The following is a 21386-nucleotide window of genomic DNA, read 5'->3' on the forward strand; positions in this document are numbered from 1 at the left end:
TGATGGATGGATGGATGATGGATGGATGATGGATGGATGATGGATGGATGGATGATGGATGGATGATGGATGGATGATGGATGGATGGATGATGGATGGATGATGGATGGATGATGGATGGATGGATGGATGGATGGATGGATGGAAGGATGGACGGGCAGAAGGTAAGTGGATGGGCTGCTGGGTAAGTAGATGGGTGAGTAAACAAATTTATGCAAAGATTGATGTGTGAGTGGATAGATAAGGGACAGAGGAATGGATGGTGTACTGGAAGCATGAATGGATGGAGGAATGGACCAGGGGCCAGGAGAATGTGCAGGGGATGGTGAGATGGATGGATGGATAAAGAGCGGACGGGAAGGAAGACATATGGATGTGTGGATGAACAAAGACACGGGAGGGTGGGTGAGTGGAGAGTGGAAAGGTGGTAGGGGGTTGGTGGTTTGGTGGCTGGAGTACATGCATAGCTGTATTCGATTACCATCTCAGAAATAATAGGGCAGAGTCACCATTGGAGGGTACAGAAGAACTCTACCTAAGAGCCGAACTTGTGCCTCAAGCCACAGGTGACAGTACACAAAAGGTTCCTACAGGAGGCAAGAGGGCATCTGACCTTGGCTAGAAGCCCCCAAAGCTCTCTCTGCCTCTCACTCAACTGGCCTACACACCGTGGCCCAGTGGGCAGCACTCACCTCTCCGCGGTACGGCTTCGGGTTCCAGAGGCCGGCGGACCTCGGGCACAATGAGGGGGTCTTCACCCTCACAGCAGGAGAGCATGACGTGGTTGCAGGGGTAGCCCAGGTTGGGGTTCGACTCACACGAGTGGCCCTCGGCCCGCACACGGAGTCCCAGCCCACAGCAGTCACAGCATTGCTGGAAGGAGAGGGGCCATCACTGCCCACACTCTGGCCCCTCAGAGCCCATCTGCCTTCCTCACAGACCGTGAGCCCATGGGACTCACTCAGGGCCCCCAGGGCACAGCCTGGGTCCAGGCTCGGGGACTGGGATGAATTCATCCTTGTCTTATTTCTTCCGGCCCCGTATGTGCTCCCTGAGAGCAGTGCTCCCTGTCTCCACTTCCCATGTCTGGCTCAAAGCAGGGCCAATATAAGCTTTTTGCAATAATTAACAATTGGCCACCTATGAAAAGAACCACAAACTAACCCCAGACATACCCACCCCCCCACACACCAATATTGACTAGCAGAACCCAGTTCTACTCAGGCCCCCTAAAAGACAGAATTTCTCTTGAAGTTAGAGACAGGAGTGATATGATGCTTTCAGGAGAGCTTCAAACTAGGGCTGACTCAGCTTGGAAGTGTATCTCTTTTGCTCTTCTCTTTCCTTGATTTTGGTTGGTGTGATGGCTGGAACCCCAGCAGCTATCCAGGGTCATGAAGTAACCCGGAAGATGGAAGCTACAAGCTGAAGATGACTGTGCAGAGAAGCAGAAGCCTGGGTACCTGAAGGTATCACATAGATCCACCCCATCCCAAACTGTCTACCTCCAAAAACAAAATATTTAATCTGTTGAAACTCCTGTGGTAGATGGATTACAACAATAGCCCCGTTCGTTCACTCTTCACTGTTCTGTTGTCTTTGCAATGTGATAGCTCAGTTTCTCCTTCAAAGGAGAGAATCTATGTCCCAATGGCTTGATTGGGCCTCAAAAGGCCTTGCACATTTCTACGCCCGGTGTTGGAACCCAGCCACTAACGGAATAAGCCCAGGTTAGGCTGCTGGAGGTTGAGAGACCACATGCAGCAAAGAAAAGCTGGCACAGCCATCATCATCCCAGAGCGGTGCCAGGAGAGCCATCGGCTTGTGGCAGACGGGTAAGCGAGCCCAGCCAGATCAGCTGAGTATGGCCTAGGTCAGCAACTCATGAGTTAACTCATGAGTTAAGTGAGGCATAAGCCACTAAGCTTTGGGCTGGTGTGTTATGTAGCAATAGCTCATGAATTCTCCAGACCTGCACTTCCCAATGGTGAGCACAGCCACCATGTCCTTAATAGTTTGCATTATCTCTGACCCTCACAGCCACCCCAGAAGACGTGGATTATTAGCCCCACTTTACAGATGGAGAAGCTGAGGCCTAGAAAAGAGGACTGGTCCAGGGTCGAACACACACAGTGGAATGCCAAACTTGCCTGGCACCAAAGTCCTTTCCCTAATATCAGTTTTTAGGAAATTGACCCCAACATGACAAAAATCAAAGTCCAAATCCTCTCCCAAATGGTGCCCTCCTTGTCACAGTCATCCGGGCTCGTGACACAGGCTTCTTTCCACTCCTTCCCTTCCTCTCTCTCCCAGTCTCCCGCAAACACCTCCTCCCGTGGTTTGTTCCTGAGACTATTCTACGGTCTTAGGTTTGCTCTCGGCCCCTGCTGCAGACAGTCAGCTGTCCACCCCCACGGTCTGTTTCCCCTTCCTCCTGACGTTCAATGGACACACGACCTCCCCAGAATACACTGCGTTCCCCAGCCTCCCTTGATGCTAGGTGTGGCCACTGGGCTAAGTTCTAGCCAATGCAGTGGAAATGGAAATGCCTTCTGTCCTCAAGGAAGGCTCTTCTTACCCCCACGTTCACAGCAGCATTATTCACAAAGGGTACCAGGCAGCTGTCGGTACCCACTGACAGAAGACTGAATGAACTGTGTTACTTCTGTACAACGAAGTGTTATTTCACCTTGAGAAGGAAAGACAGTCTACACATGCTACGACATGGGTGACCGTGGGGACAAGATGCTAAGTGAAATGAGCTGGACACACAAAGTAAAAAAAAAGAAACAGAAAGCCCTCCGGGGGCAGGAATTTTCACGTGTTACTCATTCCTGCATCCTTAATGCCTAAGACAGCCCGGCACATGCTGGTATTGAATAAATATTTCCTGACTTAATTGGCCGCTATAATAACCGATGATGTTTTCTGTACAGATGAAGAGGCCCCCCACCCCAACCCCAGGCAAGAGTGTCACTCCCTATGGGGGAGTCCCCCAGGGAGCCTGACGCCCCAGCCCTCAAGGACCTCGGGCCCAGGCTACGAATGCCGCAGGTCAGGCTTGCCTTGTACAAGGAGACGCCACAGGTGTCGTTGTCCTCGGCCCCACAGGCCTCGCCCTCCTTGGCCCCCATGACGCCAGCCATGCAGCTCTTTTCCTTCAAGTAGGACACGCAGCAGTGCTTCTGGGCTGTCCTGCAACAGAGGTGTGCATCAGCCGCACCCGAGCGCCTGCCCCCATCCAGGAGGGATCACAGGTCCCATTTCACAGAGGAGGAAACTGAGGCTCAGAGAAGGAAGCCCCTCCCAAGATCCACTGCAAGCAAGACCAACGCTGGTGGCAGGGGCATCAGCAAAGCTAGCCCATCCCCCGCCCAAGAACACGCGTTCTATTTCTGAGCTTAACCAGGAACACTCGGGGCCTGGAGACCACCAGACTCCATGCTGTCTATTCCTGACCAATGTGGGAGGGGGTCAGCATCCTGAGGTCCCCACAGGGCTGAGAAAGACAGGGGGACTCAACCCCAGGAAGCAGAGGGCAGCTCAGCCTGGAAGAGAGTAGCCTCCAGGCTCCCTGGCCATGCCTCCCAGGGTCTGTAGGGCTACCCCGGGCAGAGGTAGCTGATGAGCCAGCACACTAATAGGGGGGCTCACAGGGAGGTGGGGTTCAGCCTCACTTGGGAAAGGGCATGTCGCAGTGGGAGCTGTAAAGTGATGGGACTGTCTATCTATGAAGGGGTGAGTTTCCCATCACAAGACAACACAAGCACACTCTCAGGGCCCCTAAGCTCAAAACTCCTGAATGATAACATTCTCTAACTCTTAAGTAGCTCCTGAACTGGTGCAATGACAGAAGAGAAAGGAAAGAGACAAGGCTAGAACTTAAATGTTTCCAAAGGGCACACAGTGGTCCAGACATTAGGTGACAGGGGGTCTAACCCTGGCCGTGCTCCTGGGGAGCCGTGTGGCTTCGGGTAAGTCATACCACCTCTCTGAACCTTGCCCTCGTTGTCTAGAAAAACAGTAGGTTGGAAAAGAAGGCATCCTTGGGGAAAAGGAGGTGAATGGCCGGCCGAGACGTCTTCGGGGCCTGGCACCAAAGGGGCAAGGGTATAAATTCTTCCTTTGCAGACAATACAAGTCAGAAGAAACAATCAACACAGGCAGCAAAGGACAGTGAGAGGCCAGCCTTTTGGAGACCCCAGGGTAGCAGAGTGGGGAAAGAAAGAGGGCTGAAGGCTCCCGGCTCAAAGCCAAGGAGGAAAAGCCCGTGCGGGCCAAGCACTGCCCCGGCAGCAAGGGCAACATACAGCGAGTGAGGCACCCAACCGTTCCTGGATGATAGTGGTTCTTTAACACTTGCTCCAAATCGTAGGATCTTTTTACTCTGCTCATCAGTCCAGCTACAAAAGTACGTGCTTAGCTTAGTCCTGCAGCCAGGCTTGGGCTCCCCACACCTGGAGAAAGCCGGCCAGCAGGCTCACAGCAGCCACAACCCAACTGCCCCCGTACACCCAAGACAGGTGAGACTCGTGCTCACCTTGCACTGCCAGGGCCCCGGGGCCAAAGCAGGCAGGGATCTGGAAAAGGCGAACAGGCAGCTCTTCCTGCTCCAGTGTGCCCACCCCTACCTGCAGGCGTCACCCTCAGCGCCACTCTCGGGGATTTCCAGGCATTCATCATTGTCGATGGCCCACTGCTGTCCGGCTGCACAGCACGTCTCGATCAGATCCTTCGTGGAGACTGTGGGTGGCAACATAGGCAGAGTCACTACTGTGGAGGAGGCATCTGGTTCCAAGGTCTCCCAGGGCCAGCAAGCACAGTAGATGTTGCTGGTGCTGTCCAGACCCCCGTTACTGGGCTGGAGACTCACTCGCCCCCAGCCCACAAGGACGACCTTCTTCGGAGAGCTGCCTGCGAGGTTAAGTCCACCCCACGGGGGAGGAGGCTGGGGAAGTATGGCCAATACGGGAAGAGTGGGGGTACAAAAGCCCAGCCCTGCCTCTAAGGGGACAGCCCTGTGGAGCTTCCTGTGGGATGGAGAACATTGGCCAGCTCCTTCCCTGCCCCCCTCCCCAGGCAGCTTCTCCAAATGAACCACCACACACACAAAACCCTCAAGTCAGGCTCTGCTTCTAAGGAACTTGACCTATGACACCAAGATAAGACAAGGCATAAGAAGCAAAAGCAGCAGTGAGGGAAGTTTAAAACTCGTCCGGGAAAGTTCGTGGGGGAAATATTTGTGCCTGGGGAGAGAAGGAGGAGGCAGAGGTAGGGGAATGTGTTAAAACTGAAAGGCACAGACCACAGCTTAAAAAAACAGATGAATTTGCCCACCACCAAATTCAAACTGTATAAAAAAGAACCCCATAGACAAATAGAAGAGACTGCTGACAGGTTAGAAGGCATTTCTGGAATGTCTAAAACTGGCAGGACGTCTAGGTGGCTCAGCTGATTAAGTGTCTAACTCTTGATTTCAGCTCAGGTCACAATCTCATGGTTCATGAGATCAAGTCCCACATCAGGCTCTGCACTGACAGTGCAAAGCCTGCTTGCGATTTTCTCTCACTCCCTCTTTCTCTGCCCTTCCCCTGCTCATGTGCGTGCGTGCTCTCTCTCTCTCTTTCAAAATAAATAAACTTTTAAAAAAACTGGCAAATAATTGCCAGTGAGAAAATATAATAACCTCCTGAAAATTAATATTAAAAAAAAAGTAAAATACCTATTAAACTAGAAAAATTTTAAAAAGCAATGCATGCCAGGCACAGGTGGGAACCCTCCTGCCCTGGGGGTGGAAGGGGTCACCGGCACAGCCAGTCTGGAAGGAGATGAGGTACTGCTGACACAATTAAGTATATACCTCATCCTGACCCCAGTGGTCCTGCTCCTGGCTGTGCATGCCAGGAAAGTCCTCCCCCAGGCTCACTACAAGGATGCAATGCTTTGGCACCATTTGTGGAAAGGGGTTGGAGGCAGCCTAGGTGTTCATCAGTGGAGGAGTGGATGAATAGAATTTGGGGACGTGCTCCATGGAGGACTCCACGTCTGTCAGAAATAATAGAATAGACGTACACCCAACAACATGAAGCAGGACACACACACAGCAACGTGGAAGCTCACAAAACAGAGCGCTGGGGGGGGGGGGTGGAGCGGGAGGGGGAGGAAGAAACCAAATGAGATCTATTACACAAATTAAAAATATTGCACACAAAATTATAATATGTTTTTGCACATAAATTAAAAACACACACATGCAAATTAAACAGAAGAGAACATTTACCTCGGGTGGGGCAGAAGGTGGCGATGGGGACAAGGGCCAAAAGGGAATATATACATAAATAAAACAAGAGAGAGTCTTACAGAGACAATAACATGTCAGGTGCCAGAGATGAGTACAATTCACCCAACCATTTGGCTCTGAGATCTAAAAATAAATGACATGCAAAGATAAATCACATCTAAGCCAAAAGACACATGAAAAGGTGCTCAACATCACTAATCATAAGGCAAATGCAAATCATAACCACAATATTAAAAAAACACAAGAAATAACAACCACTGGCAAGGATGTGGAGAAAAGGGAACCCAAAGGGGTTCCCAAAAGGGAATGCAAAGTGGTACAGCCGCTGTGGAAAATATATGGAGGTTCCTTAAAAAATTAAAAATAGAAATAGCCTATGGTCCAGTAATGCCACTACTGGGTATCTACCTAAAGAAAACAAAACACTAATTTGAAACACCTCTGTTTATTGCAACATTATTTATAGTAGCCAAGATATGGAAGCAACCTATATGTACATCTATATATAATGGAATATTACTCAGCCCTAAAAAAAGAATGAGATCTTGACATTTGCAATAATATGGACGGATCTAAAGGGCATTATGCTAAGTGAAATAAGTCAGACCAAGAAAGACAAATACCATATGATTTCACTTACATGTGGAATGTAAACACACACACACACACACACACACACACACACACACACACAACAAATGAACAAACAAAAAACCCCAAAGAAAACAGACTCTGCCAGAGGGGAGATAGGTGGGGTGGGTGGGATAATGAAGAGAATTACAAGTCACAAATTTCCAGCTACGAAATAAACAGAGATGAAAAGTACGACATAGGGAATACGGTGGATAATGTTGTACTAACATAGTATGGTGACTACATTTATGGTGCTCTGAACAATGCACAGTATTGTTGAATAGATATTTTGTACACCTGAAACTAACATAACACGGTATGCTATTATACTTGAATAATAATTTTGAAAAACAAAGGCAAAGCTCGTCTAGAATACCTGCATGCATGCTTGGGGGCAGCAGGGTGTCACAGAATAACTTTGAGCCTGGGTCCACCTCTTTGTGCTACCATGTGTAGGCATTTCTTCTCTCTAAAGACTCCATGTCCTTCTCTGCTATGAAAACCCTTAGCTGCACAACCACTGAAACCTACGAAGACTCTCTAAATGTCTTTGAGCAGGTCATATAACCCAGCAGAGCTGAGGAATAAATGTACCAAGGGATGTCAGCTGCCTGCAAGGTTCCAGGAAAAGAGTGACAGCTCACTAAGAATCATCAGTTTCATCCCCTGAGTGGGCATTTCAAGTTATTGAACTCTTCTAAGTTTCAAGTCCCGTTCCTTAAAAGAGGGAAAATAAATTTCAGTAACAACCTGAGGGCTGTACGAGAAGGAATGAAAACAATTCTTAATAACAACCATCTACCAGAAACAAACTCAACATTAGACGCCTGCCTCACTGAAGTGAGAGATACGAAAAAATGCCTACAACACTCTATTTGGTATTGTTTTAGAGATAGATACTAGCAGATACAATAAAGCAAGAGAAAAAAAAAAGAGGCAGTAGAAATAGAAACAAAGAGATAATGGGCAGCTCAATCCAACTTTGGCTCAGGTCATGATCTCCCGGTTCGTGAGTTCAATCGCTACATCAGGCTCTGTGCTGACAGCTCAGGACAGACTCGGATTCTGTGCCTCCTTCTCTCTCTGCCCCTCTCCCACCTGTGCTCTGTCTGTCTGTCTGTCTCTCTCTCTCAAAAATAAACAAACAGCAAAAAAAATTTTACAGAGAGATGATGGTCATTATTTGCAGATGTTATGGTTTCATCTTTCTAGAAAATCCAAAGGAATCAAAACTCACACAGTACTCAAATGAATACTAATTAATAATAATTATTATTATGTGGTAGCCAAAATCAAAACCAACGTACTCCGTTTAGTGGCTTTCCTATACGAGAGCAACAATTAAATAGGAAAATAGTAGAAAAAATTCCATTCAAAACAGAAACAAACCTAGAAATAAATCCATCATAAACACGCTAAATCCACATGAAGAAAAAAATTTAATTGTCTAAAAGATATAACAATATATTTTATTAGAAATATATATCATGAGGCTGGACAGGAAGGTGGGAAGATTCAATACCTTAAAAGATGTCAATTCTCCTCCATTTAATCTACAAATTCAATGCAACCCAAAATCCCAACACAATTTATCATGAAACTTGTCAGGCTAAGATTCTAAGATTCATCCAAAACAAGAAATGTCTAAGAATAACCAGGAAAAATTCTGAAAAGAAAAGAAGAGCATACTTTAAAGTTCCAATAACTAAAGATACAAGGAGATAAATGAAACAACAGAATTTAGAAACAGAATGATATACATTTGGGAATTTAGTATGTGATAATGGTGGCATTCAAACTCAGTGTGGAAAGGACTGAATATACAATGTTGGGACCTACTTCACACTACACACAAAAATAAAGTCCAAATCCAAAGGCAGGATTAGAAGAAACCTAAGAAAATAATTTTAGGATAAAGAGAGCCTTCTTCAGAAGTAAAATCCACAGAAGAATGAAATTGGACCCTACCTCACACCATATACAAAAATCAACTTAGGGCGCTTGGGTGGTTCATTGGGTTGAGCCTCTGACTCTTGATTTCAGCTCAGGTCGTGACTTTGTAGTGGTGGGATCAAGGCCCATGTCAGGCTCCACGCTAATCATGGAGCCTACTTAAGATTTTCTCTCTCTCCATCAGCCTCCCCATCCCTGCCCACACTCTGTCTCTCTCGACCTCTTTCTCTAAAATAAATTTTTAAAAAAATATGTTTTCCTCTAAAACATCAACTCAAAATGGGTTAAACATTTAAACGTAAGACCTGAAATTGTACAAGTCCTAGGAGAAAACACAGGCAAAGATTCTTGACATTAGTCTTAGCAATGAGTTTTTGGTAATGACACGAACACACAAGCAACAAAAGCAAAAAATCAACAAGTAGGATGACATCAAACTAAAAAGCTCCTACAGCAAGATAAACAATCCATAAAATGAAAAGGCAAGTTACAGAATGGGAGAAAATATCTGCAAACCACATATCTGATAAGGGGCTAATATCCAAAATACAGAAGGAACTCATATGATAGCCAAAAAAAAAAAAATATATATATATATATATATTTTATTTTAAAATGGGAAAGGGACCAAAATAGACATATAAATAGTCGACAGGTATGTGAAAAGGGGCTCAACATCACTCATCACCGGAGAAATACAAATCAAAACTGCAATGAGATGTCACCGCACACCTGTTAGGGTTGCTAATGTCAAAAGGCAAAAGATAACAAGTGTTGGTGAGGATGTGGAGAAAAGAGAACCTGCCTGCACTGTGGGTAGGAATGTAAAGTGGTGCAGCCACTATGGAAAACAGTATGGAGGTTTCTCAAAAACAAAACCAACAAACAAAAAACTATGGTTTAGCAACTCCATATACAAAATTTTCCAGGTATACATCTGAAGGAGATTAAAGCACAATCTCAAAAAGATATCTGCACCCCCATGTTCATTGCAGCATTATTTACAATAGTCAAGACACGGAAGCAACCTAAGTGTCCACTGATGGATGAATGGAGAAAGATGTGCTCTGTGTGCGTGCGTGCGTGTGTGTGTGTGTGTGTGTGTGTGTGTGTAATGGAATGTTATTCAGCCATAAAAAAAAAAAAAGAAAGAAGGCAATCCTACCATTTTCAGGAACATGTTTGGACTCTGAAGGTATTATGCTAAGTGAAATAAATTAGAGAAAGATAAATGCTGTATGATCTCACTTACATGTGGTATCAAAAGAAGCCAAACTCAAAGGAACAGAGTAGTTTGGGTGGGTCAGGGGGGTACTCTGGGGAGATGGGGAGATGTTGGGCAAAGGGCACAAACTTCCAGTTATAAGATGACTGAGTTCTGGTGATCTAATGCCCAGGATGGTGTTTGTACACTTGAAAGTTGCTACGAGAGTAGATCTTAAAATGTTCTCACCGTAGACAACAACAAAAAATGGCAACTATGTGCGGTGATGGATGTTAGTGTTATTGTTGTAATCACCTCACAGGGCATATGTAGAGCAAATCATCACACTGTATACTTAAACTTACACAATACTGTATGTCACCTATGTTTCAATAAAGCTGGCGGGGTGGGGCGGGGGGGAATAAAATCCACAAGTACAAAGGAAAACCTGAATACAATAAAGTGTAAAATACCTGTATGGCCAAAGACAGCATATCCAATCAGCCCCAGCTACTCTCTTACCCCGTCACTCCTTTTCAAGGCTCCTTGAGTAGCATTCATCACTATGTGAAATCTTGTTTACTTATGAGCTTACTTTTCCGCTTGCCTGTTTCTTTCTCTACAACGGCACTGGGGTCTCTGTGGCCACGGAAAGTGATGCCACCATTCCGTGCTTAATCCTTTCGCATTACACTCCGGGCACGTGGGAGTCACGCCTAGCTCAAATACTTCTGGTGATGGGGAGCTCCCTCCACCCAGGCAGCCTGTCCCTTTTCTTCACAGCTCAAGTTCACAGCTTTCTTTTGCTGGACAGAACTCTTCTTGCCCCAAGCCTTCCCCAAGACTGCCTTACTGACATTAGGAGATTACAGTGGATCCCTGGGTCTTAGCCAGCTGATATGAGATGGGTGCCCTATCGAAGCAACAGTAGCAGCTAAAATGAAGTGGGAGCTGGGCTCGGGTCCAAGCACTCTCATCCTCACAATTTCGATGAGTACTCTCGTTTGCCTTATTTACAGCTCAGGTGGCGAGCCAGAACTCCCAAGCCTCAGTTTCCTAACTTCTCTTTCCCTCTCCAGGCCTCGGCTTCCCCACATCTGTGGCACAGGCTGCTTGATGTAGCTGATCCTGAAGGCGCTGTCTGAGAATCTAACCAGAACCAGCCTGAGAGGGGGTGCTGCTTCCCTGTGGATCGACTGGAGTTCTCTTCCTGCCCCCTCCTTGATCAGAAGCCAGGTTCCAGCCTGTGCTTGGCAGACTTCCCACCATTCTCCCCTGGCCTTTCCCACTCCAGCTTCCCCCTGTTTCAGACAAAGGAACTCAGAGGCCGTGAACCCTTATGCTGGGAGGGCCACCCACTTGGAGCAGGAGGGGGAATCCGTATAGGGGCCAAGCCTGGTGCTGCTCGGCACTGTCCAAGATGTGGGAGGCAGAGCCGGGCAAAGCCCAACAAGATGTGTACCCCTGTATCCTTGTCCAAAAGACACACCCGCCTCCCCTACCCCAGGGCTTCGAGGCTCGGCCCAGAGGCCCTCTCCTCCAGGTCTCCTTCCTTGACCACCCCCTCTGAGCTCCCCAGACTCTGTCTTTCCCTCTGGTTCTTTTTAAGTTCCCAGGCACCAATCATTCAAATTTCCAGTTCTAGGGTTTACTTCTTCCCTTCTCCGTCTCCACCCCGGCCCTGGCTGATCTCATCCAGTCTGCGAGCTTCAAGTGCCTTCTCCAACACGATGCCCTCCCCCCACATCTGTCTCCAGCTGTAGTTTTTTGCACACACATGCAGCTGGCTAAGGAACCACCACCGATGCTCCCTGGTGTTCCCACTGCCAGAATCTGTTCGGCAACAGATTTCCCCGGGTCTTCCCTGTGTCAATGAGGGGCCCCTGGAAACCTCAGGACCCTCCCGGGCCAATTCCTCCTTGCTCACCTCCCTCCATCACTCATGGGGCCACCTTGGAAGTGATCCCAGTCCAGCCACCTGGCCCCTCACCCTGCCACCACCACTTGGCTCAACAGGGCCCCTGCTCTCACGGGTATCCTCCTCCAGGCCATTTTCCAGAGGGTGTCAGAATGAGTTCACAAATACAAATCAGATTGTGTCTCTCCTCGACCCACAGGCCCCCAACTGTTATCCCTTCTTTACAAAGCCCTGCTGACTGCCTCACCTCATCTCCTTTCTCTGACCCTCTTTCTCACTCACTCCGTCTACTCCTTGAACTCCCTGGGCTCATTCCTGCCCCCAGGGCTTTTGAGTGTTCTGTACTTTCTGCCTGGAATCCTCTGCCCTTTTCCTGTGCCCTGTCCCAACCCCACTGTCTACAGGGCTGCCTTCCTTTTCTCCTTCAGGGCTCTCACCTCCTCAGAGAGGATCTCCCTGACTCCTGTATCTAAACTAACCTCTATGCCAACCCTTTTCACACCACCCTACTCCGCCTTTTAACCCTGGCCTTCCCCAGTCCAGAGTCAGCTCGGGGAACCTATGGTCCACAGACCCCACTGGATGGCCACTGACGTATGGGATGAAGCACCCCTCCCTGGTGTGGCAATCACAGCCCAGAGTCATGCCCAGCTCTCACCCTGTACCCTAGCTACACATGCTTCCCCTTACCACTTTGTCTTTGCACATGCTGGTCCATGTTAGGAATGCCCTTCTCTGCGCTGTCCAACTATCCATCCCTAACCAGCCAATTCATATATGACTGCCTCTGAGCTCCCACTGGCACCCACCTCCATCCCGGGGGGACCAGCAGCCCCCTCCTCTGGCTTCATTCATGTCAGCACTCGGTACATGCTTTCACCATAATGTCACTCTCAGATGACATGCTTGACTCAGCCACCAGACGGAGAGGGTCTCGGGAGCCAAGACTGGGTCTGAGTCCTCTCAGGACTCCCAGGGCCTGGTGCTGAATGAAGTATCCCGGGCCCTTGGTGTATATCATGTCAGGGAAAGCTTACATCAACAACATGAAGTCAGATGATTATCTTGATCTTCCAGATGTGTAAATAGAATTTAAGATACACAGCCCAGGGCACAAGCTTAGGAAAATGAGGAAGGAGAAAGAAGGCACACCATGGCCCGTCCACCTTGCCCGCACCGCCTCTACGTGGCAGTTTCCACCGGGGGTCCCAGTGGGCCCAGACACGTCCGTACCATCACCGTGAACATGGGCTGGGGGACATCAGCAGGCCGCTCATCCTCTGAGCCTCCATTTCCTCGCCTGTAAGATGGGCGAATAACCTCTCCCTGCCATACTTCACAAAGTGGGGAGGTGAGAAGATTCAGTGTCTGGCAAAAAACAGATGCTCAGGAATCAGTTCCTCCCCACCCCTGGCACACAGCAGGTGTTTGGGGACTACTCCCCAATTAACTAATTAATTAAAACACGAAGGAACTGGGGTGCCTGGTTAGCTCAGTCGGTTAAGCCTCTGACTTGGGCTCAGGTCGTGACCTCACAGTTCGTGAGTTCAAGCCCCGCGTCAGGCTCTGGGCCGACGGCTCAGAGCCAGGAGCCTGCTTCGGATTCTGTGTCTTCCTCTCTCTGCCCCTCCCATGATCACGCTCTGTCTGTCTCTGTCTCTCTCTCTCTCAAAAATAAATAAACATTAAAAAAAAATTTTTTTTAAAGGCAAGGAATAGACTAATAAAGGGGCAGATAGGACAATAACCCCTTTAGCACTGGTAGCCAATGGGGCTTTCAGCAATCTCTCCCTGCCTTTTTTGCTCTCCTCTGGGCTTTCACGGACTCCCTCATTTCTGGCCACTTTGCCACCTTGCCTGAGCTCTTGGCCAAGAGGCCGTGCGGTGTCCCTCGCCTGCTGGTTATTTGCAAGCACTATGGACAGGACGGGAGGGGCATCTCCCACGTGACAGCTACAGCCTGGCCCTCTCTCTGGCCTCCAGTGACATGGGCCAGCATCACATCCTGGCTTCCAAACACTCCACCACCATCTGCCTCACGGACTCTGGCAGGGAGCCTGCCTCTGACATCCCCGAGTAGCAGAGGGGGAACAAACCCACTCTGGGAAACAATCACCTTCATCTACTAAAGCGGAAGATACCCAAAGCCAATGATGCAGTGATCTCACGTTCGGGTATATGCCCAGGAGAAACAGGTCCCCACGGGCTCCACCTGGAGACCCACAAACAGAAGCCCCGAACTGGAAACAAGCCAGGCGCCCCTCCACAGGAGAAAGGGTGAATAAGCCGTCACAGGACCACGTGATGTGAGCACATGCATTACAACCACACACAACAACACGGACGGATCTCAGACAGGACCTTGGGGGGAAGAAGCAAGTCACAGAAGAATACGGCGTACTGCCTTTTACATGAAGTTCAAGAAAGGGAAACAGCGGGGTGCCTGGGTGGCTCAGTCGCTTAAGCGTCCAACTCTTGATTTTGGCTCAGGTCATGATCTCATGGTTCGTGGGTTCGAGCCCCACATTGGACTAGAGGCTGACAGCACAGAGCCTGCTTGGGATTCTCTCTCTCCCTCTCTTTGCCCCTCCCCTGCTTGTGGTCTCTCTCTCTCTCAAAAATAAACATTTAAAAAAAAATTTTTTTTAAGTAGTATGATTACAAAATTCTAAGACCCAGACTAAAGTCTAAGTCTTTAAAAAAATAAATAAATAAAATAAAGTCTAAGAGTCTTTTAAATTGTGACCTAAACAATGACATTAGCCAGACATAAAAGGACAAATATTATACGATTCTACTTACATAGGGACCTAGAATAGGCAAATTCAGAGAGACAGAAAGTAAACTAGAGGTTACCAGAGCTGGGGGAGGAGGGATGGGGAGTCTGTTGGATGGGCACAGGAAGTCAGTTTAGGAAGACGAAAATGTTCTGGAGACGGATGATGTACCATGTGAATGTACACGTGTCACTGATTTGCACACTTAAAGCTGGTTCAGGGTGCATGGGTGGCTCGCATCTGAGTTTGAGTTTGGCTCAGGCCATGATCTCAGGGTTCGTGAGTTTAAGCCCCACTTGGGGTGAGCTCAAGCCTTGCTTCATTCAGGTGAGCCCTGGTTCTTTCTCTCTCTCTCTCTCTCTCTCTCCCTCTCTCTGCCCCTTGTGGAATTCTCTCTCTCTCTCTCTCTCTCCCCCTCTCTCTGCCCCTTGTGGAATTCTCTCTCTCTCTCTCTCTTCCTCTCTCTGCCCCTTGTGGAATATTCTCTCTCTCTCTCTCTCTCTCTCTCTCCCCCTCTCTCTGCCCCTTGTGGAATTCTCATTCTCTCTCTCTCTCTCTCTCTCTCTCTCTTCCTCTCTCTGCCCCTTGTGGAATTCTCTCTCTCTCTCTCTCTCTCTGCCCCTTGTGGAATTCTCTCTCTCTCTCTCTCCCTGTCTCTGCCCCTTGTGGAATTCTCTCTCTCTCTCTCTCTCTCTCCCTGCCCCTTGTGGAATTCTCTCTCTCTCTCTTCCTCTCTCTGCCCCTTGTGGAATTCTCTCTCTCTCTCTCTCTCTGCTCCTCCCTCACTTGTACCCTCTCTCTCTCAAAAACCAAACCAAAACAAAACAAAACAGTTCAAGCGGCCACTGTTATGTGTATCTTACTGCAATGAAAAAAAAAAAAAAAATGCATTGCAGTGTAAAAAAAAAAAAAAAAAAGTGACCCAGCACTTCCGCATCCAGAAATCTAAACTGACAGACTCCCCTTCCCCACGGGCTCAAACATGCAGGACTGGGATGCTTGTTACAACTGAATTTGTGACAGCAAAGATCCAGAAACAACCCAAATCTCACCAACAGGGCAGTGATTAAATAACTGATGTTCTATCCGTCCACTCTCATGCAGATGTTAAAAAGAATTAGACAGAACTTCATTGCACTTCTAAGGTACAATTTCTGAATGTACTATGAAGCATTAAGAAGAAAAGGCTCAGCGCTGTAAAGATGTCACCATCTATCACTTTAAAGGGATGCGTGGACGTACGTGGAGTATTTGTGGAAGGACATTCGGAGATACCGATGACATTGGCTGGCTTGGGGAAGGACCCGACCGTGGGAGGGAGGAAGCAAACTGACATTTCACGGTCTGCCCCTTTTGTATTGTTTATCTGTTTCCCGTTCGTGTGCAGGTACTGCCCATTCAAGAGGCATTCTGTGATAAAAAGGTCCTGAATTCTGGAGATTATACCCTCCTTTGATCACAGGACAATGGGTGCCCTGAACAAGCCAGCCCAGAGGTCGCGACCCCTCTAGACAGTCCCCCACCTCCCAGACATTAAAGCCCTAAAGAACTGTGCTTGGGAAATGCCGCCGAAAAATGTGTGCACCTGGCAGGAGGGTGATGAACAGGCCATCTCCGCCAGCGCCCTGTTTGGACAGGATGTTTGAGGGGCCTGAGCAAACAGCCCAGTGCTGCAGCTCTGATGCTCCCTGCAGCCTGGTATTCTTAGGGGCGGGTACCTGCAGGCCCTGGGAGTGCCTGGAATCCTCTTATAGTGACTGCAAACTGGACAAACAAGAAAGATTCCTGAGTTCCGTGTCCCTGCACCAGGATCACAGACACGATGGCCACACACAACCGGAGCTCCTGGGCTGAGCCCACCCGCCAGGGCCCACCCAACTCAGCCCCTCCGAGATGTCTTCCTCCGCCACCCGCCACCCAGCACCCGGGAAGGGCAGTCCCCAGCCTCCGGTGCCCTTTCCAGCACCTCCCATCATCCTGCTTCCTTGTGTGGGGGTGTTTACTGCCTGCCCACATCTGCCCAAGTCACAGGCGCTGGGCTGGCTGCTCTTGCTGATGGGCTGCAGGCTGGGTCTCTGCTCTGGCTGAGCCGCCTACAGGGGCGGATGGGGGGGTGGTGGGTGGGGGCCCTGCTGGCACTCACTGCATCTTCCCTTCAGCTCTAGAAAGGGGCTCCTATGCACACCCCCATTTTACAGAGGAGCAGTCTGCTGCCCAAAGAGGAGGTCCCACTCGCCCCAGACCACATAAGCAGCCAGGAGCAGCCACAGGATCCTAGGGGAGCGGTGCCTCCAGACTGCGGGCCACTGAGCATAGTGCGGAAGCCAGCAAAGGAGAGGGTGAGGAAGGAGGCAGGCAGGGGGGGTCCAAGATCCTCTGTAGCAGCTGCTCCAAGGGAAGCAGCCCCCCCTCAACTCCTCAGGCTCCTTCCCCATTGTCACCATGGGCAGAAAAGAGACTTACTTGTATACAGCCCCTCTCGATTTCTGACAAGGCCAACAAGGACAGTCTTTTCAACACCTGGTGCTGGATGAGCTGAATATGCATTTGAAAAAAAGAATGAAGGGGCGCCTGGGTGGACTTCAGGCCCAGGTCACGACCAATGGGCTGTGAGCTCGAGCCCTGCATCAGGCTCTGTGCTGACAGTTCAGAGCCTGGAGCCTGCTTCGGATTCTGTGTCTTCCTCTCTCTCTGCCCCTCCCCTGCTCAGACTCTGTCTCTCTCTGTTTCAAAAATAAAAATTTTTTACAAAAAGAAAAAAGAATGAATTTTGATTCCTACTCACCACCCCCCCGCGAAGAAACACATCTAAATATGATCTAATGTGAAAGGTGAATCAAGTTAAAATGTCCAGAACATAACATAGGAAAATATCTTCACAATTCTGCAGCAAAGATTTCTGTAAAGAGACACAAAATACATTAACGTAAAAGTAAAGATCAGTAACTTGGATTTCATTAAAATTAGGGATCTGGGATCCTCAGAAGACAGCATTTGCAATGTACTCATCAGATACCATCATTAAGAGAGTGGAAAGAGGGGGGGCACCTGGGTGGCTCAGTCGGTTAAGTGTCCAACTACGGCTCAGGTCATGATCTCACGGTTCCTGAATTCAGGCTCTGCATCCAGCTCTGTGCTGACAGCTCGGAGCCTGGAGCCTGCTCTGGATTCTGTGTCTCCCTCTCTCTCTGCCCCTCTCCCGCTAATGCTCTGTCTCTCTCTCTCTGTGTCTCAAAAATGAATAAGCATTAAAAAAATTTTTTTTGTAAAGAAAGTGGAAAGAGGGGCACCTGGGTGGCTCAGTTGGTTGAGCGTCCAACTCTTGGTTTTGGCTCAGGTCATGAGATAGAACCCCACCTCTGGCTCCTCACCAGGCATGGAGTCTGCTTAAGATTCTCTCTCTGTCTCTCTCTGTCTCTCTCTCTCTGTCTCTCTCTCTCTCTCTCTCTCTCCCCCTCTCTCTCTGCCCTGCCCCCACGGACCCTCTTTCTCTCTCTTAAAAAAAAGGAAGAAAGTGGAAAGAAAAGTCACAGAACAAAATACGGTAACATGTGATCCAAAAAAAGACACACAGAATAAAGAACTCCCACGAATCAGCAAGACAAAGAAGGCCAATTTCAAAACAAGCAAACAACAACACAATGGCCAACAGTAATATGAAAATGTGCTCAACATCATGAGTTATGAGAAAATGCAAATTAAAACCATAACGAGATATCACTACATAGCCACCAGATTGGCTGCAATGAAAAAGAATGACAACATCCAGCGTTGGCAAAGATGGAGAGCAACTGCCCGTGGGGAGGCAAACCGGTGATATACTTTGGAAAAAGGGCAGTGTCGGCTAATACTAACCAAATCGCTTATCGTAGCAATCTGATTCCTAGGTGTCTATCCACCGTGAATGCCTCTGTTGTCCAAAGACTCTTGATAAAAACGTTCACAGCAACTGTATTCATCACAGCCCAAAACTGATAGTGGCCCAAATGGACCTCCATGCTAGAATAGAAAAATAAACCATGACTTGTTTCCACAATGGAACAACAAAGAGCCATCTTGCTAAACGAACCACTGCCATATGCAACATGGTGAGTCTCCAGCTATCTTGAGTGGAAGAAGTTAAATGCAAAACACCACACGGTTCCCATTATACAAAATAAATTCAAGGACTGGCAAGATGGCGATAAAAGTCAGCATCGTGGTTCCCACGGGGGAGGGAGAGTAGGAATGGCTGAGAAGGGGCACCAGGAAAATTCTCAAGTGCTTCAAGTGTTTTATGTCTTGATTTGGGGTGGGGGGCCGCCCTGGTGTATTCGTATGTGAAAATCCGCTGAGCTCTTCTGTTAAGATCTGTGTGCTTCACATATGCTGCACTTGACAAAGAGCATAATAAATACAATAAAAATACGAAAATAAAAAGTTGTAAAGGGAGTACTGTTACATTAATCAAGACTTAAAAACACTCAAGAGTATCCATGGCATAATTTAGCACAAACTTCTAGAAAGAAGGAAACTCAGAAGATGTAACAACTACATATGAACCAAATAATGTCTAAATCACCCTTGATTAGATATTACTTTACAAAACTAGGCAAAAATACACTTTGGGGACAAGGTGAGGAATAAGAATATAGTCTGAGAATCGGATGGCATTAGGGAATTAGTAACTGAGTTAAGAGTAGGATCATGGTACGCAGTAGTATTGGAGAGAAGCGTCTTTATTTTTTAGAGTTACGCCATATACACGGCGCCAAGACTGAAATGCTTCCATCACACGCATACACACATATGTGTGCACACGCACTCCATCTCAAAGGGGACAGAGGAGCAAGACCTACATAATTAGGGGGCTGAGACTTCCCTGAGCCCTTAGAGCAGCCCCACTGAGGGTCCATCCCAGCTGCCTGGTGTGGGCCGGGTTCCAAGTGGAATCCGGGGATGCTGGTATGTTGTGGCCGGTAGAGCCACAGATACGAAGGGGACTCTCTGGTGGGCTTTGCCGATGTGGAGGGCCTGTGAGGCCCCACGGCACGTGGCCGCAGCATGATCTTTGGGAAGCTTTGGGAGGTGGTATCTGAGCAGCAGGATGACCCATGGACAGGCCCCACCCTCCACGGCTTTCCAGGGAGCAGATGGTGGGATGGGGTGTGTGCCTGCCTTCTGCATTTTAACTGGCCATTTTCGCTGAGGCATTTACGGTTGATGAAAAGTCAACTCTGTGCAAAAAAAGAAAAGTAGCTTGCACAGAAGAACAGGCTTTCCTGATCAAGAACAGTGCAAAAACGTTTGACAAGCTTAGTTCTGTTCAAAGGGAGTATGCAGGGGCATCTGGGTGGCTAGGTCGGTTGAGCCGCCAACTCTTGATTTTGGCTCAATTCATGGTCCCACGGTCTGTGAGTTCGAGCCCTACATCAGGCTCTGCGCTGACAGCATGGAGCCTGCTTGGATTCTCTCTCTCTCTCTCTCTCTCTCTCTCTCTCTCTCTCTCTCTCCCCCTCACTCACTCTCTCTGCCCCTCCCTCAAAATAAATGAAATTAAAACAAACAAACAAACAAACAAAGGGAGTATAAGGAAGTGGCATCATTTTTAGAGGATGCCACCCTAGAAAGAGTCACCAGACATAGAGAACCTTGAGGCAAACTCTGAAAAGCTGAATGGGACCAGCCCCATCTTCTGAGAAAATAACTTTCCCAGAACAGGGACAGGACAAAGGTCCATATGCTGGGACACAGGAGTGGGCAGCTCACATTCTAAGAATGAACCAGTCATTGGAAGATCACTCCAGAATTAGAACATGGCAAAGAGCCTTCTGAAACAGTACACGTGCCCAAGGGCGGATGCCCATTACGGTCCTTCACCAACTGCTGGCCTTCATCTAAAACACGAGACGAGCTATCCCTCCTCCCGCTCAGGATCACCCCAGGCTCCTGGCCATGTCCATGGCCTGCTGAAGCTCACAGAGGCACCAGATCCAAGGGCGAGACCCCTCACTCGCTGTGCTCCTGGAGGAGGCCTCTCCCAGCCCCCACCCAAGTGCAGCCTTCCAGTATCACTCCAACCTCAAAGCAAGTATGTGGACCTTCCAGAACTTCAAGACACTCGGGATGTGTTCTGTTCCTCCTCAAAAAGCACTGTGAATTACATCTCCTTCGTTATGAGTTTAAGAAACTTGCTGCTACTTAAGACACTCTATGGACTTCTGCTCACAGAGGAGTCTGATGAAATTCTGGTTCTCGGGACGGCGTTTTGTTCTATACCTGAATCTTACAAAGGACTGAATTCTATTTCACTGGTCTTTCTGGATAGTTCGATTTAATTACCCGTCCATACATACCACACATATATACAGTTTAGTAAGAGAGGTTTAACTATAAGGCAATTTTGGTTTCCCCAGGCCAGTTTTTTTTTTTTCCATAAGAGCAAGGTAAACATTTATTTTTACCTTAATAAATAGTGATGGGTTGAAAAATTACAAAAATTAAAATATCGCATAAAAAATTGGGTCAGTTTTTTTTTTTTTTTTCCTCCTCTTAGTGGCAAACAGGAAGCAGGGCGTCACCAAGGTTTCCTGCAAAGCCCCAGGTGGCGGTGCTGACGTG

General features: G+C 48.3%; 1 protein-coding gene across 8 annotated transcripts in view; it reads right to left on the reverse strand.

Moving 5' to 3' along the window:
* FBLN2 (fibulin 2) overlaps positions 1-21386 on the reverse strand; it is a 92586-nt gene that overhangs the window by 25671 nt on the left and 45529 nt on the right. For all 8 annotated transcript variants that reach the window (XM_045493950.1, XM_045493948.1, XM_045493946.1 and 5 more), the window contains exons 3-5: positions 4632-4743; positions 3066-3195; positions 693-873 (exon numbers count right to left, since the gene is read on the reverse strand). In XM_045493950.1, coding sequence (XP_045349906.1) covers positions 693-873; positions 3066-3195; positions 4632-4743 — 423 coding nt within the window. The remainder of the gene's footprint in view (positions 1-692; positions 874-3065; positions 3196-4631; positions 4744-21386) is intronic.

The sequence above is a fragment of the Leopardus geoffroyi genome, chromosome A2 (genome assembly GCF_018350155.1).
Source record: "Leopardus geoffroyi isolate Oge1 chromosome A2, O.geoffroyi_Oge1_pat1.0, whole genome shotgun sequence".
In the NCBI taxonomy this organism is placed as follows: Eukaryota; Metazoa; Chordata; class Mammalia; order Carnivora; family Felidae; genus Leopardus; species Leopardus geoffroyi.